The sequence below is a fragment of the Sminthopsis crassicaudata genome, chromosome 3, assembly GCF_048593235.1.
Source record: "Sminthopsis crassicaudata isolate SCR6 chromosome 3, ASM4859323v1, whole genome shotgun sequence".
Classification (NCBI taxonomy): Eukaryota; Metazoa; Chordata; class Mammalia; order Dasyuromorphia; family Dasyuridae; genus Sminthopsis; species Sminthopsis crassicaudata.
Window position 1 is genome coordinate 219776507 of NC_133619.1, and position 22057 is coordinate 219798563.

At 31.3% G+C, this 22057-nt stretch overlaps 1 protein-coding gene across 4 annotated transcripts in view; it reads right to left on the reverse strand.

Moving 5' to 3' along the window:
• FRMPD4 (FERM and PDZ domain containing 4) overlaps positions 1 to 22057 on the reverse strand; it is a 725245-nt gene that overhangs the window by 602999 nt on the left and 100189 nt on the right. The window contains exon 2 of one of the 4 annotated variants that reach the window (XM_074300004.1): positions 1868 to 1917. The exons of the other annotated variants lie outside the window; for them this stretch is intronic. Coding sequence (XP_074156105.1) covers positions 1868 to 1887 — 20 coding nt within the window. The 5' untranslated portion in view covers positions 1888 to 1917. The remainder of the gene's footprint in view (positions 1 to 1867; positions 1918 to 22057) is intronic. 4 annotated transcript variants of the gene reach the window in all.

The window sequence follows — 22057 nt, forward strand, 5'->3', positions numbered from 1 at the left end:
TATACCTTTTCAGATTCATAATTTTGCAGTAGAATTTGCAACTGATTTATTCTCTTTTCAAATAGGCATTTAAGGCCTGAGAAAAGAACATGATTCTTATCACCTGGGTTAGAGGAGAGGCTTTTTCAGTATACTGATACTATGATAATGTTATTAAAATAGAAAAAAAATTCCTTAAAATGAAACTCCTATCTCTAAATTTCATATTGCATTTTTAAAACTTAGAAATCAGATAACAGTAGTAGACAATACACCCAGGAGATCATCTCCTAAACCAGAAATATTTAATCATTTTTGGTTCATGGATTTCTTTGGCAGTTTGGTAAAGCCTATAGATATCTTTTAAATAATATTTTAAAGGCATAAAATATACATAGAATTACAAAGTAAACCTATTATCTGTAATGCTTAATCAAAATATTTAAAAAATAGTTATTGGACCTCAATTTAAGATGTTCTAATTGATATGAAGTTTAAAGATTCATGATTTATCTATGTAAGTACTTGAATAGTCACAACTCTTATAATTTTATTGACTTTATGACTTAGTTTGACTGAGAAACTTCTTTATCTCACAGCCATCAATCTGATACAATCAATGCCTTCCTAATTTAGTTAAGCCAATCATCTGATAACATAAGGAGGATTTCTTAATATGTGGTCCAATTGAGAGACAGACAGACACACAGAGAGAAACAGAGACAGAGACAGAAACAGAGAGAGGTAGAGAGACAAAGAGAGACAGAGACAGAAAGACAGAGAGAGAGAGAGAGAGAGAGAGAGAGAGAGAGAGAGAGAGAGAGAGAGAGAGAGAGAGAGAGAGAGAGAGAGAGAGAGAGAGAGAGAGAGAGAGAGAAAGCTGTATTTTAGAACATTTGTTTTCATTTGTAAATCTATATATTTTTATGTGGGTGGCTAGGTGACAAAAGGAATAGAGTACTGAACCTAGAGGCAGGAAGAATTATCTTCCTGGGAGAACACCAGCCTCAAACACTAGCTGTGTGATCTGGACAAATCACTTAACTCTATTTGCTTCAGTTTCCTCCTCTGTAAAATGAACTGAAGAAGAAAATGGCAAATTACTTCCATATCTTTGTCAAGAAAACCTCTAATTGAAGCACAAAGAATGAGATCTGATTGAAGTGACTGAACAATAGCACATATTTTGCTCTAAGTATTTTACATATAATTGAAGATGTTATTCTGAGAAGTGGTCCATAGGTTTCACCAGACTGCCAGAAGGGTCAATGACACAAAAGAGATGATAAGTCATTGTTCAAACTAAATAGGAATTGTTGAGCTCATGATCTGCCAAGATAGTCACCTTCATTCTATGGGTAGAGAACCAAGTAAGGCTTCAAGTGTAAAGCTCAAATACAGTAATGGAATAAGCATAATATATAACATATAGACATGGAATAATCTAATATATAGCATAATCTAATAATAAGCATAATCTAATATATAATCATGGAATAGGTAAATATGCAAATGTCTATTGTTTTAAATGATTTATATATGAAAACCTATAAGAGTATTTTATTAAAAAGGTACTTAAAGTTTCATCTTCTGATTATTAGTGATTCCTCATATAATATTTTACAATATTAAAGATCCTAAACTGAGTCTATTTGGTAATAAGTTCTGATTTCCAAACTAATAGCAGGAAAAAGACTCCTACTCTAAAAGAAGCTTCCATTTTTCTAGTTTTGTTTTCTAGTATTTGTTCTATTTTTGGGAGGAGGTAGAATGCAAAAGGAAAAGAAGTAAACCTTCATTAGGAAAAAATTGAAAATAAAGTAAAATAAAAATAAAAGTTAAAAACTAAAGGTAAGAAACTTCCTTGAAAATAATGAATGGAACATACCTGGACATGCCAAAAGTCATTCAGTCTTTTGATTTGGCTACAAAATTAATCTGAAAAATACCAAAATAAATCAATGTTTTAAGATAATAGTTTATGCCTTAAAATAAAATCAAATTAAAATTCTTAAATAAATTTAAAATAAGTTTTTACTGGTTATTTTTATTTTTTTCAAATCATTATAAATTTCTCTAGTATTCCTCCATGCTCACCACCCAAAAAAAAAAAAAAAAAAAAAAAAAAAGGAAAAAGAAGAGAAAATCAACATGAATTTTCAGTATTATTGAAACTGTCTGAAAATATGTGAAATACAACACTTGTCAATCTCCCAACCTATCCAAGAGAATGGGATTGTCTTCTCATGTTTTCTTTTAAACCATACTTAATTTTTAAAAATTTTACATTAACTTCTGATGTGTGTGTGTGTACTGCATATTCTTGACTCTGTTTACTTCACTCTGCTAATTTATATAGATCTTCTGTTGTTTAACTTTTTCATATTTATTTCTTACAGTATAATAATATTACATCATATTCACACACCATGATTGTTATTTCTAAGGTTGTCATTAATACATAATTGATACTCTATTTTCAATTCTTTTCTATATACATTTAGTATATATGTGAACTTTTTTTTTAACATTGGCCTTCTTGAGGTATAAATCTAGTAATGGAATCTCTGAGTCAAAAGGGATGCACATTTTAGTTATATTAATTTTACAATTATGAATTGATTTCCAAATACTGATCCATAGTTCCACCCAAACTGTACAAGTGTGCTTACCTTCCTTAAATATATTTCTAATATGCAATGCTATAACATTAATAAATATGCTTCTATTTTTAGAGATATTAGAGGTTTATTTTAAAGAGCTATGTAAATATAAGCAAACAATGTGTTCTAGTTAGTCTAAATGTGTGAAGAAAGTAAAGTTGAAAATTTCATAATCTTTGTTTAAATATAATCTATCAGTTTATGTTTTCTTGCATTTAAATATACAACTCTCAACCCTATTGCATGCCCCATAATTTTACTGATTATAGAACAAAGTGATTTTCCATAAAATGTTAATTTGGGGAAATTGTTGTTCTCATATTTTTAATTTCTTCTAAGGTTCTTTATAAAAAAAATTCTTTTTTATTCAGTTTCATGACACATGTTTAATCAGGGGTCACCTAAAAAACCAGCAGTGCTATTAAAAGGACATTTTTATAAGTCTAATAATATATGTTGATTTCTTTTTGGAAAAAAAAATATGATTCCTAGAGAAACACATGGAAGAAAGATGATCATTGCATTTCTTAATTTCAATCTTAAAGATTTTTAAAACTGTTCAAATTTGTTTCAAAAACAGCCTGTAAGAAACCCCTACATGGGAAGAAGGAATCTTTCTCTACCTTGATTGACATCCATTAATATATTATACTAAGTAATGCCATTGAGTATGTGGGGATGATTTAAAAAAAAAAAAAAAAAAAAAAAAACTTTTGCTCAGAGGCTAAGAACTTAAGAGTTAAACCAGTGACTGCCAACTTTGCATATAATCATCAATTTCACATGGAACCTAGAAGGCATTTGCGGAGGATGGCAAAATCCCAAATATAGAAAATTTTAAAGCTGGTTTTGTTTTTATTTTTATCTTTAAAAGATCACTTAGCTCAAATTTTCCCAAGAAATTATCCTTCCAATTGGGAAAGGAAAATATATAAATCCTTATATTCAAATTTTCCTGTTGCTATGGTTTTCCTCAACACTGATGATTCATCACAATAAATTACAGCAGGGAATAAATTGGGATTGTATGTGATTTCTGACTTAGCTTTAACAGTGTTATTCATTATGTATACTTTTGGTATAAGGAAAATTAAAAGGTAGAATTAATTATTTCAGTTATTTAGGAATGTCTAGATGTGGAAATGAAGACTGCATTATTTTAAATATTTTGAGTAAGGTATACATGCAAATATCTATAGCTGCCTTTCTGCTACTATTATATTGACTTCTCTGATAACATTTTTTAAAATGAAATAGTTGGGAATACTGAAAGTTACTTGGCTTATCAAAGTTACATTTTTTTTTTCCACCAGGATTCAAATTCTGCCTTTGACAATGATTATAGGGAAACTTTCCAAGGCTTGATAGCAATTATGATAGCCTTCTAGAATCTGAATCCGGCAATTCAAATGCTTATTTCCATCATCCTTTAGACACTTTCTAGTTGCATGTCCTTAGCCAAGTCACTTAAGTTTTTGTTTTTTTTCTTGTTTTCCTTAACTGAAAAAAAATGGGCATAACACTAGCTTTACTTTTTTCATAGGATTGTTGTGAGGAAATGTACTTGAATCAGACAATTGAGTACTTATGGCTAATTACCTATTTAATATGAGACAATGACTCTATTAGCATATGTTTGAATAAATGCCTCTTCTCAGTTGATACTGGCTCAATGTTTGGTGTTAAGATAATGGTAGACAAGGATTAGAGGGTGGAGGGACAGAGGCCAGAATCACTTTGCAGCAGCAGGAGGAGGAGGAGGAGAGAAGTTGTTGACTTTGGGCTTGGAGAATCCAGGATACATCTTTGGAAAGCCTGTGGCAGTTTGCCTGCTTCTTTCACTTATCCTCCTAAAGACGAAGGACTTTTACTTATCATGACTCTGGCCGATTCTGAGGCCTCCAGAGAGCTAGTCTAGACTTCACAAGGAAAAGGTTTTGTCAACTTTAACTTGAAAAATAAATGTAATTTATTATTCTTGTTCTTATTTCATGCAATACCATCTCATTTAAACCTTAGTAAAACCATGTGAAGATACTTTCTAGAAGTATGACCCTGGGAAGTCACTTAGTTTCAGTTTTCTCAACTATAAAATGGGAATTATAATAACATTTATCAGAGATATTGTGAAGAATAATAGTCAATCAATGGCCAAAAAACATATTTTAAATGCCTACTACATGCCAGGCATTGTTCTTAGTATTGGGGATGAGGGCAACTAGGTGGTACAGTGGTTAGAACACTGGACCTTGAGTCAGAAAGATTCCTATCTCCTGAATTCAAATCTGGCCTCAGACATTTACTAGCTGTGTGACCTTGGGCAAGTCATTTAACCCTTTTTACCTTAGTCTCCTTTTATGTAAAATGAACTAGAAAAGAAAATGGCAAGCCACTCTATTATCTTTGCCAAGAAATGTGATGCTTAAATTGGGGGTACAAAGAATTGAACATCACTAAAATGACTAAACAACATTTGGAAGGAAGGAAGGGAAAAATGAAATGAAGGAAAAAAGGAAAGGAGAGAAGGAAAGAGGGAAGCAGAAAAAAAAAAGAAAGTCTGCCCTCAAGGAGCTTGCAATCTAATAGATTGTAAAGGAAAAAAGGAGATAATATTTGTAAAGTGCTTAGTATAGTGCCTGGAACATAGTAGTCACTTAATAAGTGTTTCATTTCCATCCTTTCTTCTTTTCTTACTACTTTCCTTCCTTCCATGCTAAAATGTGGCTTCATTAAACAAAACACAACACTTTAGAGGTAATTTGTTCAAAATATTTTGAATTATTCATTTAGTGTTAAAAAATACTTAGCCATCATCATTTCAATCAGAAATTTTTTTGAATACAAATAAAATAATAAATAACAAAATCTATGTACACATATAAGTGGCAAATTTACTGTGAATCTTTAAAAGGAAAATAGTTATTCACTTAGTTAAAAACTGAAATAATCATGTTTTGCTAAAATGAAAAAAAAAGAAAAAATATACTCATTTTAAATCAAAAATTAAAAATAAAAATCAAAAATAAATTCAAAAATTTAAAAATAACAGTATCTAATCATAGATATGCCATTTTATACTTGTAAATATAATAAACTGAGAGAAGATTAAGACCTTAGCTTATAAAAAGCTAAGGTCTCTCACTCTATCTGAAATGATATCAAGTCACCCTGATCTATATCCTGGACCCTGATGGCTCTGGAGGAGAAAGTGAGGCTGGTAATTTTACATAGCCTCCTTCACTTCAATTCAATTCAATGGCATATCATGGCATCATCTCCTTGATCTCAAGAATAAAAATCAAACAACAATAACATGAAATATTAAACAGTACAGACCCAAATAAATATCCTTAAAGCTCTCCATTAGATACCTCCTTTCATACTGACATCCAATAAGTAACAATTACCCATTGGGATCTTGAATTATCATGTAGCCTTAACAATGCTACCTTTTCCATAAGAAAAGCATGAGATTTTTTATTAAATTATTTATTAAAATTTGGATAAATTATATCTTCAGTATTCCCTTATTCAGTGAGGCGATAAGCTTGTCAAAAGACTAAAATGAGGTTAGTTTAACATGACCTATTTTTGATGGAGCAGTAATGATACCTAAATTTTTCCATTTCTTATGGTTCTATGACCGTCCCTTTAATAAACTGCACCTATTTCTACAATATACATGAAGACACAGGTTAAGGACCATTTTCTGTGGAAAATGTGGATGAATTGTATCTGCTCTAATGGAGGGAGAAGCAATATGGATGAGACCAAAATCCACTGAAGAATCAAAGGATTGCTGTTTTGGCATTAGTTGTTAATATTCATACATTTAAAAAATCTACCTAATATATTTCCAAAAGATGATTATGGGATTGATTGGTATAATATTTCTTATAAATTTAAAAAATAGATATGTTTTCACATTTGAAAAAAATATCAATTCGTAATCTAATTAACTTTGTTTTTCCTTGATTTGATGTCAAAGATGAAAGTATTTCACATCATTGGAAAAAAATAAGATTGTATCTCAAAAAAGGTGCCAAATTTTTTTTAAAAATTGATATTTTATGTTCTCATTTGGAAGGCACTGCCACCCTTCACAGGAAAATCTTGATTTTAGGCAATAATGTAGATTTGGAATGGTGAAAAATTTCTCCTCTTCTTTTTTCCCAGTTTTATACTCAAGTAGTTTTGAATGGCAACTCTTACAATTTTGTGCTCAAATTCTTTATCTTTTTCCTAAAAGTGATACACATTCAGCCATTTAATAAATACCACTTGATATTTCATAGATGGCTTCCCACAGATTACATCACCCCTTCTTAGACTTATAGACTCAAGAAATGCATTTGTTTTTTTAGAGGGAGTGGCCTGAAAGATGACATGAAAATAAGTACACACCAACAAAATCTTTTATTAGAGTTAATCAGCAAGATACAAAAATTAAGTATTGCTAGTATAAGTGATTCTGCTCTGAAAGGTCTGGAAATAGAAAGTGAAAATTGCAGACTAGATAGTACTAAATTTAGAGATTATTTTTAGTTTTTATTTCTTTCCTCTTTGCCCTCTTCCTCTATCCCAAACACACAATCTCAGGATTGTGAATAATTTTTAATTTGTGATCATAGTTTAGATATTTGTTGCCTTATCATTGTTTGATGTTTGAAATATCATAACATCTACTTTTGCCTCATTTTCCTCATATGTAAAATGATCTGGGAAAGGAAATGACAAATCCATTCTTTGCAAAAAAGAATCCCAAATGATGTCACAATGAGTAAGATATGATTGAAAAACTATTGAACAACAATGGAACATAAATGTTTCTCATCTCAATGGAAAATAAATTTGACTTTTAAGAATTTTCCAACATTCCTTGAGGCAACTAACAAAACCCTAATATACTATGAATTCAGTGTTGGCAATAAATACTGATGATTGTGAATTTAATAATAAACATTTTTTCAACTTTAAGGAAATACGGATAGGTTATTATTTTTTTTTTTGCTTCCTGAAACTGTATCTGTTGGCTTGTTACCTATCTTATTAAGAGAGTATTTATGTAGGTATACATACATATATATATATATAGATAGATATATCTATCTATCTATCTATATATATATAAATATATATATATATCTACAGAGATAGATAGATAGATGTATGTGTGTGCATACACACACACAAACATATGCATGATACCAAAAAACATTTAAAGTATGATATAAAATGACATTTGTATATGTTATTTTTTCAATGGAAAGAATCTTCACCATTTATTGATTTGCCCATGTTTGAAAAGTATATATCATGTTTGGTTCTTCTTTCTCTCCCCAAAACTAATAAATCATCAAATGCTATCATTCTTGTCCCCCAAATATATTATATCCATTGATTTATCCTTTTTTTTCACTGCCATCCCTGTAATACAGATCCAGTTTATTAGTCCCAGTTATTACAATAGCCTCTTAGCCACTCTTTCTACCTATAATTTCTTCCCTTGTCAATTGAGCAATCACCCATCTTCCAAAATAATATTCCTTGTGTACATATTTTCTCTATTTAGAATCACTCAATGGCTCCTGATTGTCTATTTTATGTAGTACCCACTCCTTTGCTTGGATGTGTGACTGTATAGTGTCATGTGGGATAAAAATGAAAAGGCACATTTGCCTTAAATATCTCTACATCCAATCTACTAGACTGTTTGAAATTCCCAACATTACTTTATAGCCCTTCCTTTGGTTTAACAAGCTGTTCCAATAGGAGCTCTATTAAAATTCAAATATATTATTTGAGAGGCAGCACATTAAACTGCGATTATCCATTAACATGTGAGCATGATTTGCAAAATAAGATTAGCTAATCAAGGAGCATGGAGATCCCTGAGAAAAATCAATTAATTAATCTATAAGTATTGAACAGGGACTATGTATTCTTAACTGTGCTGGATGCTATGAGGAAAAAAGGTCATATAAGACATGTTCTCTGCCCTCTAAGAGCTTTTAATTCAACTTAGACAATATGTCAAGAATTTATTAAGGTACTACTATGTACAAATCACTGTCTTGAGCACTGGAGATACACAGATGGATCTATTTAAAATACAAGACATGATGCATGATAAACAATCAGAGAAAAAGTCAAACAGCATAAAATAACTGCTAAACTGAGCAGTGCAGATTTTAAGTAAAGTTTTTGGAGGGGTTAATTGAAGAATAGAAAGTTCATTGTGGTCAGTGGTAGTCAAGAAGGTTTTATGGAGAAGATGAATCTTGAAGAATGACCATGGTTGGAGGAGGCAGAGCGTTGTCTAGCAGGCATTCCAGGCCAGGAAAGAATATAAGTAAAGGCTAAATAAATATGGCAACTAAGTGGTGGATTGGGGCATGAAAATATGAGGCAGGAAAAAGAATTTAAATTGCAATAGGCCAAATGAGAGGTAATGAAGGTATGGACTAGAGTGATTGCTATATGATTAAATAGGACATTTATGTGATCAATGCTGTAGATGTAGAAAGAGCAAGATTTGGCAACAACTGGGAAAATAGAGTGAAAGAATGAGGAAGCCAATATGTCCCAAAGATTATGAGCCTAGGTGACTGGGAGGATGATAATTTAGAAATGATTTAAGGGTAAAAATATGTTGAATTTGAGTTGCCTAGGAGACATCCAGTTCAAAATATCTGAAATGCAACTGGGATTCACCTGAATACTAAAGATAGATGGTGGTAGTCTCAGTAAATAATGCTCTTAAGAAGTTTCATGGTGAAAAGAAAAAAGAAATAGAATCATCCTTGTTTAGAGTAACATGAATATGAGAAAATTTTTTGTTTTTTTTTTCCCCAAGAGAAAGTAGTTCTAAGTATTTATAAAGGTATAAAGACAGACAGAAAGTATTAGAGAACAAACTACTATTTTTGGAAATGAGAAAGAAAAAGAGTAATAGAGGAGTTAGAATTAATTTACAAAGGGAGACATGGTAGAAGTTCAAGGAACAAAAGCTCCTTCACAGTATCACAATCTTTAGGAACTAAGATGCTGGGAGGGAAGAAGGAAAGTTGCAATGAAAGCTGGCAAGGAGAATGCACAGAAATAGAAGCTTGTAAATGATGCTAAAGAAGTCATCTCTTGCCTTCATAATTATAGTTTCCATGATATTTGTCCAAATTAATAATGTAAAAATGCAACAAATTCTGCCAATTGTCTTTTGTCAATTTTCCCAAATCAAGTATCTCCCGTTGTTTATTTTCCAAGTAAATAATGATAAAATGAATTCTTTTCAATTATGAAATCTGATGTTTTCTGCAAAAAAAATATTTTCCCAATCTATTTCTATTTATCATACCAGAAAAAAAATATACCAAGTGTTTGTTTTCAAATGCAGTAAATATATAGCTAATATTTACTCGGTTAAGAAGATAAAGTTATAGAGTTCCCCAGATAAATTTTCTTTTATAAGGCTTAGAAATTTAACCCTAACCTTAACCCTAGATAGGAAATGGGGGAATTATTTGTTCCAACTCCTTCATTTATTCATGAGAAAATCAGGACTTCTTGTAGTTGTTCAGTCATTTGTGATTCTTTGTGATCTCATTTGGGGTTTTCTTAGCAAAGATACTGGAGTGGTTTGCCATTTCCTTCTCTATGTCATTTCACAAATGAGAAAACTGAGGTAAGCAGCGTTAAGTGACTTGCCTAAGGTCAAAGGTTAGTAAGTATCTAAGGACAGATTTGATCTCAGGAAGAAAAATCTTTCTAACTCCAAACTTGGCACTCTATCTACTGGACCACCTAGCTATCTTATATATCTTTCTGTGTTTTTGATAGATAGATAGATACTTAGATAAATATCTAGATGCATAGATGAATAGATATATATGGATGGATACATAAATATTCCTAAATATAGACATAGACACAGGTATAGTTATATAGATAAAAGCTTTTTTGGTTTTCAACCAATAGTCATATTTATATGTTATACATAATTATTATATAATTATATATTATATATGGTTATATATAATATATATTGTTATATCATAAACAATAGGTATATCATTGTATAGAGCTGTAAAATGTTATGCATTAATTCAATACCTACTATGTGCTTCTCTTTCTAGAGTTATTTCTATTTCTTTTTTCATATTCTCTCTCTATATATGCATATATTCAACTTATATACCTAGAAAGATTTTTAAATGAAAATTAAAATTTTATGTATTCATAGCTGGAATATTAACAGATAAGAGATTGTCATGATAATTCAAAGCTATTTTTATTTATATTTTTAAATTTCAAATGTCAACAGTATTCTCCTAGTCTATTCCACATACAGAGTATGATGATCAGTTTTTGATTGCTAGTCTTTATAAAGGAAATCAATAATCTGCGCAGAGGAATTAGGATGATGACAGTTCTAGAAGCCAAACCCTATTAAAATCTATTGAAGGGTTTAGGGAATTTTGACTTGAAAAAGAGAAGAGTTGGGGTCAAGGGTATGATAACTGCACTCAAACAACCTACTCTTTTTGCTGTAGAATCCCCATTTAAGAATAGATCCTTCCCTATTCATCCATGCAGTGTAGCATCATAATACAGGCCAACTTTGCAATAACAAAGACCTTGCATTCAAACCATACAACTATGTCACTGTGTCACCATGACTAAGTTTGTTAGCTGCTCAGTGCCTCCAAATATCATTTTATGACTATAAATCAGGGATTCTTAACATAGGATTCCTTAATTTTTTCTTTAACATTTATTTGGATAACTATTTCAATAAAATCAGTTTCCTCTGCTACCCTATATATTTTATCTTATATACTTTAAAATGTTATGTTTAAAAAGAGTTCTTAGGCTTCAACAGAATCTTCAAGGAGATTTTCAATGCAAAACAAGTTGGCAGCCCCTGCTCGAAGTTATTGAATAGCTTCTGATCTTCACTGGTTTTGCTAGAAGTTGCCTTCTCCAATGAAATCACAATTTCTACTTTCATTATGCCTTGCTCAAATGTTGTGGGACTCAGATGAACTAATGCCAGCAGAGCATTTGGCAAAGAACAAAATGGTGTGTAAATGTATGTGTAATAGATATTGTATTTCTTGCCTATTCAATGGATGGGAGAGGAGTGGAGAGAGAGAATTTAGAACTGAAACTAAAAAATAATTTTAAAAAGACAGTTATTACTCTAGCTGCATTTCTTCATAGACAGCTGAGTAAGTCAGAGAGATGATAGACAGGAAGTGTTTCCCTTTTATTTACACGGCTGAATTAGATTGAGATTTTCTTAGCACTCTGAACTCCACAAAGTTTCTATCGATTAAGTATTAGCTCTGCCATATTACATTAAGCATTATGGTAATGGACATCCATCTTTCCCTAGCCTTTGTTAGACAACTCTGGGACTATTTATGATGAACGCTGAAATAGTTCTCTGTCCGTCTTACTTATTATAACAGCTCCGTCTCCCCTCTCCTCCCCTGGGTACATTATACATACAACCTTTCTGTTAATAAAAAAGATTTATGTGCGAGCAAGATTTTATTCCTTCCATCAAATGTTTACTTAAGGAGGTTTTATTGCATAAAATACCATCATCACTGGGTGTACAAAAAAGATTTATCTTTTTAACTCACATCCTTCCTCTCAATACTTCAAATTTCATACTTCCAAATGAATGTTTGCTTATGAAACTTTAGCTCAGAACCCTGACCTCACACCCTGACCTCACCCTTCTTCCTTCAAAACATAAGAAAAAGAAATGCTAACCTATTTTTAGAGGTTTAGGAATATGCAATAAGAATATATTTCACTGAAGAAGATCCTTGGTATAACAATGTTTTAAGTTGTAAAAAAAAAATAAATCCTCCATTTTAAATACTAATAACCTCTCTCTGATTTTCTATATCCTACTTGTCCCTTAAGCTCAAGCTCAAATTCCACTTCTTCTATAAAGTTTTTTTTCCATATTATTCCAACAACCAGTGAGCCCTTCTCTCATTGTTCTCATAGCATGTATTGTGTGTTTCACTTATTTTGTGAGGTATAATCAATTGTCTACTGCAAGGGCCCATAGTAGATCCTGAATAAATGCCTGTTGAATTGAATACAATCCTTATAAAGTCTCATATAATGTTTTATTTTTATTCAACTCTTATACTATTTAAATTTCCCTGAGTTATGATGTGAGAGCAGTGAGGCAGCTCAGTGAATAGAGTACTGAGCCAGGAATCAGGAAGATCTGAGTTCAATTCTATCTTCAGATACTTACTCTGTGACATTGTTCAAGTCATTTGATGCAAATTTGCCTCTGCTCATATGTAAAATGGATTGGAGAGGGAAATAAAAAGAACTCTAGTGTCTTTGCCAAGAAAATACCAAACTGGAACACAGAGTCAGAAACAACTAAAAGCTATTGAACAACAACAAAATTATATTTTGTTTTCCATGTTGACTATTAAAGTCCTTGATGACAGGTACAATAACTTGTAGAATGTAGACCTAAAATCTGTAGTAATATGCTTTAGTAGATAAGAGTGTGTGTTAGAATCAGAATAAGGCAGACCTGGTATACACATACACACATACACACACACACACACACACACACACACACACACACACACACATACACACACACACACATATGCAACACCTCTGATATGTACAAACTATAAACATGGATTTATCTGTCAGAATCTCAGCTAACTTCATCTGTAAAATGGGGATGATAAATATTTTAGTATCTACCTTGCTGGATTGTTTTGAGGCTCAAATAAAATAATGCATATGAATCAAATTGCAAACTTCAAAGTATTATATAAATTATCAGTTACTCTGAAGTCAAGCCAAGATGGGGAAGCAAAGTGACACAGGGGTCAGATTGATCCTGTAGTCAGGAAGATGGCAAATCTGGCCTCAAAATACTTACTAACTGTGTGATCTGGGGCATGTTCCTTAATACTGTTTGCTTCAGTTTCTTCATCTGTAAAATGAATTGGAGAAGGAAATGGAAAACCTGTCCAGTACCTTTGCTAAGAAAACCCTAAATAGAGCTGCAAAGAATCAGACAAGACTGAACAAAAACAAGATTCCAGGAAAATCCTTCTGACTCTAAGCACTAATTCCCTCACATATGTTTTCTATCCCACAAAGTACTTTACACATAATAGATATTAAATAAATTGAATTATTCCATAGCCATTCAGGACAATAGAACAAGATCATATTTCATTAGCTTCTTTCCAGCACTAATTTTAGTGACAATATAAATTTATGATTGGCTTACAAAATGCAAACTATATCATTCATTTTCTCTTTCTCATCTAACAGGTGTCACCCACCTATTGCTCAGCTTAGCTTTTCATTTCCTATTCGAATATGTTATCCTACCAAAGGTTTTCTTTCCAAATGTATAGCAGCATCTGGATATTATTTTATTCTGGTCATGCAAGGGAATATAAGGAGGACTGCAAAGTTCATAGAAAACTGATGGCAGTAAAAAGAAGCATGAAAGAAGGCTTTCCTAGAATAAGCCAAAAAGAAAAAAAAAAGGTTTAAAAATATCACTATTTTCCTAAGGTTATTAAAGTCAGACTGAAAGTAAGATTGCAAACTAAAGTACTCTTAAAATTGTCTAATTCCTGTTATCAGAAAAAATTGGTTGATTTGATGAAGAAAACTAGTATTTGACTAAAGAGTGATTAATTTTAACTATTACTATAACTTACTGGTATTTATATATCTCTAATTAATTTTTGCTCAAAATTCTATATGACCTTGTTTAAATATAATTTTACTCTACTAATGCTTAATGTGTATTCAGAGCTCTTAAAATGGGATTTGATTTTTATATTCTGAAAGACAGCATGATTTAAAGGGCAGAGAAATGTTCTCAAAGCCAGAAAGATCTGAATTCAAGTCTCTTCCCTGACATATTATGGCTATGTGAATCTGGATAAATCACTGATATTCTCAACCCTCTGTTTACTTCACTAATAGTAATAACATTTATATTTAATATTTTAAAAATGCTAATTTTTTTGATTGAAAGCATTTTACAATATTTTTTACAATATTATTTCTCATTATATTCTCAAACCCTGGGAGGCAGGTTCAGTTAAAGGCTGCATGAAAGGCAGCACCTAGAACAGAATGATGGGTGTGGAATCAAGAAGAATTGAGTTCAACTCTGACCTCTCACATTTACTAGCTGTGGGGCTCCAGGCAAATCTCTTAACCTATATTTATTTTAATTTCCTCCTCTATAAAATGGGAATAATAGAATCTACAACCGAGGGTGGTTGTGAGAGTCAATTAGATAATAATTGTAAAGGACTTAGCACACAGTATTTGACACATAGTAAACATTATATAAATCTTAGCTATTGTTTATTATTATTATTATTATTATTATTATTATTATTATTATTATTATTATTATGATGATGATGATGATGTGACCATGAACAAGTCATCTAATATCACTTAGCCTTAATTTGTTCATCTGCAAAATGGGAGTAATAATTGCACCTATATTAATACCGATATTTCATGGAAATTTTGATGATCAATTGAAATAATAAATACACACAGAACCTTGTAATTAAGAATCCTAACAGAATCTTGCAAAATTTAAGGCACTCTCTAAATACTATCTTTATTCCCATGGAAAAAAAAAAAAGAAAGAGATGAGCAAAATGAGGCTGGATTTGAAATCAGGTCTTCCTGACTTCAGATCCAGAATTCTTTTTTCTGTGCTATACACCTATCTTTCTAAGATCATAAATTGGAAAGGGAATAACTAGGAGTGTTTTCTTAACTCCACATTGCCAAGACTGCTGAAACCCACTCCAGTCCTTATGCTTGGAACTTAAATTTTTTAAAAAGTATATAGAAATACATGTTGATTTCTAATTCACTTCATCACCCCATAGGAAGCTTAGCTGTTCAGATGATTAGACATAAGGAACCTCTTGGCAGTAAGTTTATCTGAATTGCAATTGAAAACAATTTAATAAACATTTATTAATGAACTCTTATGTTTAAGTCTCTGTGAAAGGAACCAGAAACACAGAGATAAAACAAAGCCTCCCTACCTGAGCTTGCCTTCTACCTAAATGGGAGTGGGGATGGGGTGAAAATTAAAAATACTACCTAGGTACATGCAATTAGGAGTAACTTGAGAAGACAGAAAAGCACTAGTAACTGGAGCAATCAAGGAAAGGTAAAGCTGGAAATCAGCTTGAGGGAATTATAACATTGTAATAAGGAAGAAAAAGTCTCTGGAATGCCAATCCTGCCACATACAAATGGCATTTGCTTGTATGAAGAAAACTTTCTAAAGCATGGTGTTTAACTGAAGTCATTGAGTTTTCTCCTCTGCAAACCTTCATTGAAGCTGGCTATGTATGTCACATCATCACTCATACTATAAAAAGGGAAGTCCTCTGGAGGACTGTCTTAGGTGACATCATTTTATCATTCTAATATTGATATGACAAAACATGAAGTCTGGATATTATTTTTACATCTGTTAATATTCTATTTAACACCTTCTCTTTTAAACCTGGCTGAACACAGAAGATGTTAGTGCCCTTTCTCTTCTTAATTTTCCTTCTACTCTATTTATGAATGTGTTATATTTCCCTATTATTTAAGGTCAGAGATTATTTGACGTCTTTGTATCTCTATTATCTATCATAAAATCTTGACTTTTATAGGCATTTCATATTATTGAATGAAATGAGTTGAGCAATGCACCCATTCTGGGTCCCTGACAGAGGCAGATATGAACACAATGTGCACTTATCTCCATTACTTACAATGTGTTATTGTTTCTACTTTCAATTTGAAAGACATTTCATTTTGAATTGAATCTCTGAAAGCCATTGAAAATATTTCATAAATTTCTTTAATAGACCCTCATTTATTGTAATATCATTGTATATTAATATGATGTTATTAATCTTAATTGCCTCTTCCTAAGAGCTCAGTTGATAGATTCATAGGCATCTCTCCTGACCTCTTCTTTCTCTCATTAATTCTTTTTCAGAAGTCAGTTTTAAAAAGAAAAAGGAATCCATGGATGCTCTTAGCCAAAATCATGCCTTAGAAGGTTGATTTCACTGGGCCTCTATGTACTAATAGTACCAATAGTAGCTTGGTTTTTCCTGACACCTTTTATATTGACTAGAGACACAATCCAGTGTAAAGTTAAAAATATTCTCAACTAAGAGAGCTTCCATGTGATTTCATCGCATTATCTAACATCTAAGGAGGAGATAATCTAAAAATAATTATGTGGCAACATATGCTTTGTTAAAACACACTTAGGTGGGAATTTATTTGGGGGGAAGAAGGGCATTGGAGAGACAACTAAAATATCCTTTCTTGAAATGAATCAGAGCTATCTCTTGTGCCCACACTTTAAAAAAAAAAAGAAATTAAATTCATTTAAAACAAAAGGGAAAGTATTTATCCTTTTTTAAAATTATGATTGAGTGATTGAAATATGGCTATATTAATTATGAGGTAATTTTTTTCTCAAGTTTTTTTTTCCTCTCACCTCTATTTCTTTGCCAAATCTTTAAATAAGCAGTTAGACTGGTGATTTTCTCAAAATTGCAGCCTGATGAATGACTAATACGTAGTTAGGTCCTAGCTAAGCATCACTGGATCTATAATGAATTTAAGGGAGGCAAATATGTGTGCTGAAAAAGCTAAAAAGTCAGCTTCCTCTGCTTTATTCCAGAAAGTACATATTTAAGTGACTGCCATAATTTGAATGGAATGAGGACACACTGGAGAGGTAAAGAAGATAAGAACTGAAGAATTAAGCAGATTGTGGTTAACTGGGATAGTGAGAAACTATGTTGATAAAGAAAGCTAAGAAAACTCATTAGGTACATGTTGTATGCATAAATTGCATACATAGAATTGAAACATAAATAGCTTTAGGCACTTAAAAAATTAAGGAAGGGACTAAAGAATGAAGATGTATTGTTTTTAAAGGGATTATCACATAAATTGTGTGGAAAAAGGAAAAGATGCTTTATTTTGTATTTTTGAATATAAAACATATTTCTGTTTATTCTGAAATTCCTTAAGTTCACAGAATGATGCCAGAAGGCATCATTTTCACTGGTTTATTATACTATTGTAATTCTGGAGAAACTGATGGAGGAGATTAGAGAATTTTTAATATTTTATTTAGATTTCTGAGAGGGAGAGATTGTGCTGGGGGCATATTGCCCCCAGAGCTGATGTCTCAAAGCATCCAGCAGCGAATGTGAGTTCTCAATGACATATGTATGTATAGCTCTAAGCTCAGGTAGCCAAACAAAGGTAGGGGGAGTTGGAATCTAAACTCTGGTGAGCAGGAATCTTCAGACAGGTATCATCAATCCAGTTCTGACAGGTTGGAGGGTAGGACCATAAATTCTTACAAACTGGGAGTTAAGGAGGTATCCAGTTAGAGAAAGGAAGTCTGAAACTTAGAGATACCAATTAGGTATCTGAGATAGGACATCTGGAGTTTATCTTCTGGAATGTCAGATCTCCACAGCCCTAATGATCAGGAGGGAGGCGGTGTAAACCAAGGGGATTAAGGCAGAACAATTCAGGGAAACTGAGGCAGGATAATTATGGAAAATGAGTCAAGACAATAAAAGGGAACTGTGGCACAACACTATCAACAATTCTCCTAATTAAGAAAACTACATATATTTTAACAGAAACAAATTATAAGGCTCTTATATTCATTAAAGATATTAGTATTATTAGGATAATAAGATGAAACAGTTGATAGAGCCCTGGCCTTGGAATCAAGAAGACTCACCTACATAAGTTTAAATCCAACTTCAGACACTTACTAGGTGCCCTAGTAACCTGGGCAAATCATTTATGATTGACTAGCTTGGTTTCCTCTTCTGGCAAAATAAGCTGGAGAAGGAAATGGCAAACCATTCCACTGTTTTTGCCAAGAAAACTCCAAAAAAAGTCAGAAAGAGTCAAACATGACTCAAAAAATGACAATAATAGTAATGTATTGTTATTAAATCATCATCATTAATTTTCTAGTCCAGACACATGATTTCATTGATAGAAGAGATTTATGGTGAGAAAACTGGTAATTCAGATCATCAACTACTTACAGTTTAAGAGACTTGCTTAGAACATTAAGAGGTCAAATAATTTATCCAAAGACATACAACTAAGATGTATAGGGTGTTTCTGAATTTGTGGTCAGTTCTCTATCCACTTCAAATGTATTTTGTTTAATACATTAATATTTATTAGTTATTAAATTAATAGTTTAATTATTGATTAATAGTTATTCAAGCCCTGAGTCTGTTGATTATTTAAAATTCATTCCATATATAATTATTTTGTACATATTTGTTTACTTCACTAGATTGTGACCTCCTTGAGAACAGGGATTGTTATTTACCTTTTTTTTATATTCCCAGCATTTAACACAGTGCATGGCTTATAATAGTTATTTAATAAATGTTTATCCATTGATTTACTGACTTATCACAAGGATGACAATAACACTTGAGAGATGGATAAGACAGAAAGAAGATTGTTGTAGAGTTTAGTTGGGAAATATTAGCTTGACTTAGACTATGAAAATGGAGAATCAAAGTTGAGTATAGCAGATATCAGATTAAATACAGGGTCATCACGAAGATATATAAAACAATGTAATTGTAAATTTTTAGGGGATTTTAGCAGATGTGTTATGTATGTTAGTTTTAAATTTATAAATATAGATTATATATTCATTTTCTTTTAAACATATTTAGTTTTATATATATATATATATTATTCACATAAAATAAAGGGTCTTAAGTCAACATAGATGATACTAAGCTTTCGTAGGGAAGAGATGTGTAAAATTATATTGTTATCTACAGTGACATTAAAGAAGAAAATTACAAAATTAGAGCTAGAAAAGATGAGATTTTAAGGTAAATTTTGAAATAATAGAATCTTCAGAGACACTTTCATTTTGAAAGTAAGGGAAAGGAAACAAGTATAATGCTTTATCCATTATTATTTTTATTGATTAATGGAATATTCATTAGCCAATGTTAATTAGGAAAATTTTCACAATAAATTCTTTCATTTTAGTTGAATTGGAAGGACTAGTATTATTAAATGAATCACCAATTTACTGTTTTATATACTTAATATGCTAAATAAAAGACAGTACATTCACCCTTCTCCTTAATATTTATTTATCCTAGAATATATATCATAGGAGTTAGAGCCTATACAAAGTAAATAAAGAAAATGGAAACAGATTTTGCCTGTTGGTGGAATTGAAAATGGATCCAGCCATTCTGGAGAGCAATTTGGAATTATGCCCAAAACGTTATCAAACTGTGCATACCCTTTGACCCAGCAGTGTTACTACTGGGCTTAAGAGAGATCTTAAAGGAGGGAAAGGGACCCACATGTGCTAAAATGTTTGTGGCAGACCTCTTTGTAGTGGCAAGAAACTGGAAACTAAGTATATGTGCATTAGTTGGAGAATGGATGAATAAGTTATGATATATGAAAATTATGGAATATTATTGTTCTGTAAGAAACGATTAACAAGATGATTTTAGATAGGCCTGGAGAGACTTACATGAACTGATGCTAAGTAAAATTAGCAGAACCAGGAGATCATTATACACAGCAACAAGCCTATACAATGATCAATTCTGATGGACATGGCTCTCTTCAACAATGAGATGATTCAAATCAATTACAGTTGTTTAGTGATGAAGAGAGCCATCTACACCCATAGAGAGGACTGTGGGAATTGAGTGTGGACCACAACATAGCATTTTCACTCTTTTTGTTGTTTTTTGTTTTCTTTTTCAGTTTTTTTCCTTCTTGATCCAAATTTTTGTGCAGAAAAATAATTGTATAAATATGTACACATATATTGGATTTAGCATATATTTTAATATATTTAACATGTATTAGATTACCTGTCATCTAGGGAAGGGAGTGGGGAGAAAGTGAGGAAATTTTGAAACAAAAGGTTTAATGTTGAAAAATTACCCATGCATATATTTTGTAAATGAAAAGCTTATAAAAAATAAAGGTTAAAAAAAAGAAAAAAACTGAATTGAAATAAGAAAATGGATAACATGATTGTAAACTGTCACCCAGTTATGTGATAGACAGATGCACACAGACCAAATGAAAGACAAATAGAAAATAAGTTGTTGAAACTAAGTGGAGACTTCAAATGTAACTCACTGAAATATATTATAAATAGTTGTACCTGATGATGCACACATTTATTGTTTATTATTACTTTAATCAGGAAAGACTTCTTGGAAAAGGCACAAAATAAGGTATACTTCAGAAGGTAGGAAGGTTATTTATATTGGTAGGAATAGGAGGAATAAGATTCTTGGTATGGGGATAGACTACAAAGGAATGGAGTTGTGAGTTAGTGAACTGGGACATAAGCCACATCCTAGACTTACAGATAAAACATTTGGCTCAGAGTCAGAAAGACTATTTTGGACCTACTTCACAGTGTTGTTTTGAGGGACAAATAAAATAATATCTGTGAAGCTCTTAGTCTAGTGCTTAGCACATAATAGGAGCTTAATAAGACTTGGTTCTTTTCCCCTTTTATTGTTAGACATTTATTGAAAGAAATGTAGTTTGTTAGAAGTGATAGATATTTGGATATAACCCTAGAACTTTAAATTCAAAGTAAAGACTAACAAGATCAAACAATTATCATATCCAGTTGGGTCTCTGGAATGATTTTTTAGTATTATTCCATATTTTAACATGTATTAATTTTTTTCTTTCAAAAGCTAAGATCATCTCATTCTGATAATGCTATTTTTCATAGATTACTTTTATGCTCCATTTGAATTTTTTTCTAAAAAAAAATATAGGTTAGTTCCTGATGCAAGCAAGTACTTAATAAAAGCTTATTGATTTAAAAACAAATTTGCCTTGCTATCTTTAGCCTTTAAGAAAAAATCATTGGTAACTAAATATAGATCTTACTAGAAGGCAGATAAAATGCATTTATAAAAAAAAATCCCTAACTTCATTATAAATAAAACAATATTTTCCTATTTCATAGCAAAATAAATTATATTGTGACTTCTGGAAAAATGAGATTAAACTCAATTTCAAAGAGTTTATGTAAAGTTTAGACAATATTTTAATTATGTACAAATTATATTTTATATATAACAATTATTTTAATAGCCAAAGAAAATGTATAAATTGCAGTTCAAAGTATTTCAACTGATTCATATAAGATACAACATAGAATTTTATATAATACTCAAAGAGTCATGTAAATAGAATCAAATTCATTCATTTATTCAAATAAGAAAATTGTCTCTGGTTTTAGTTTTGCTTTTTAA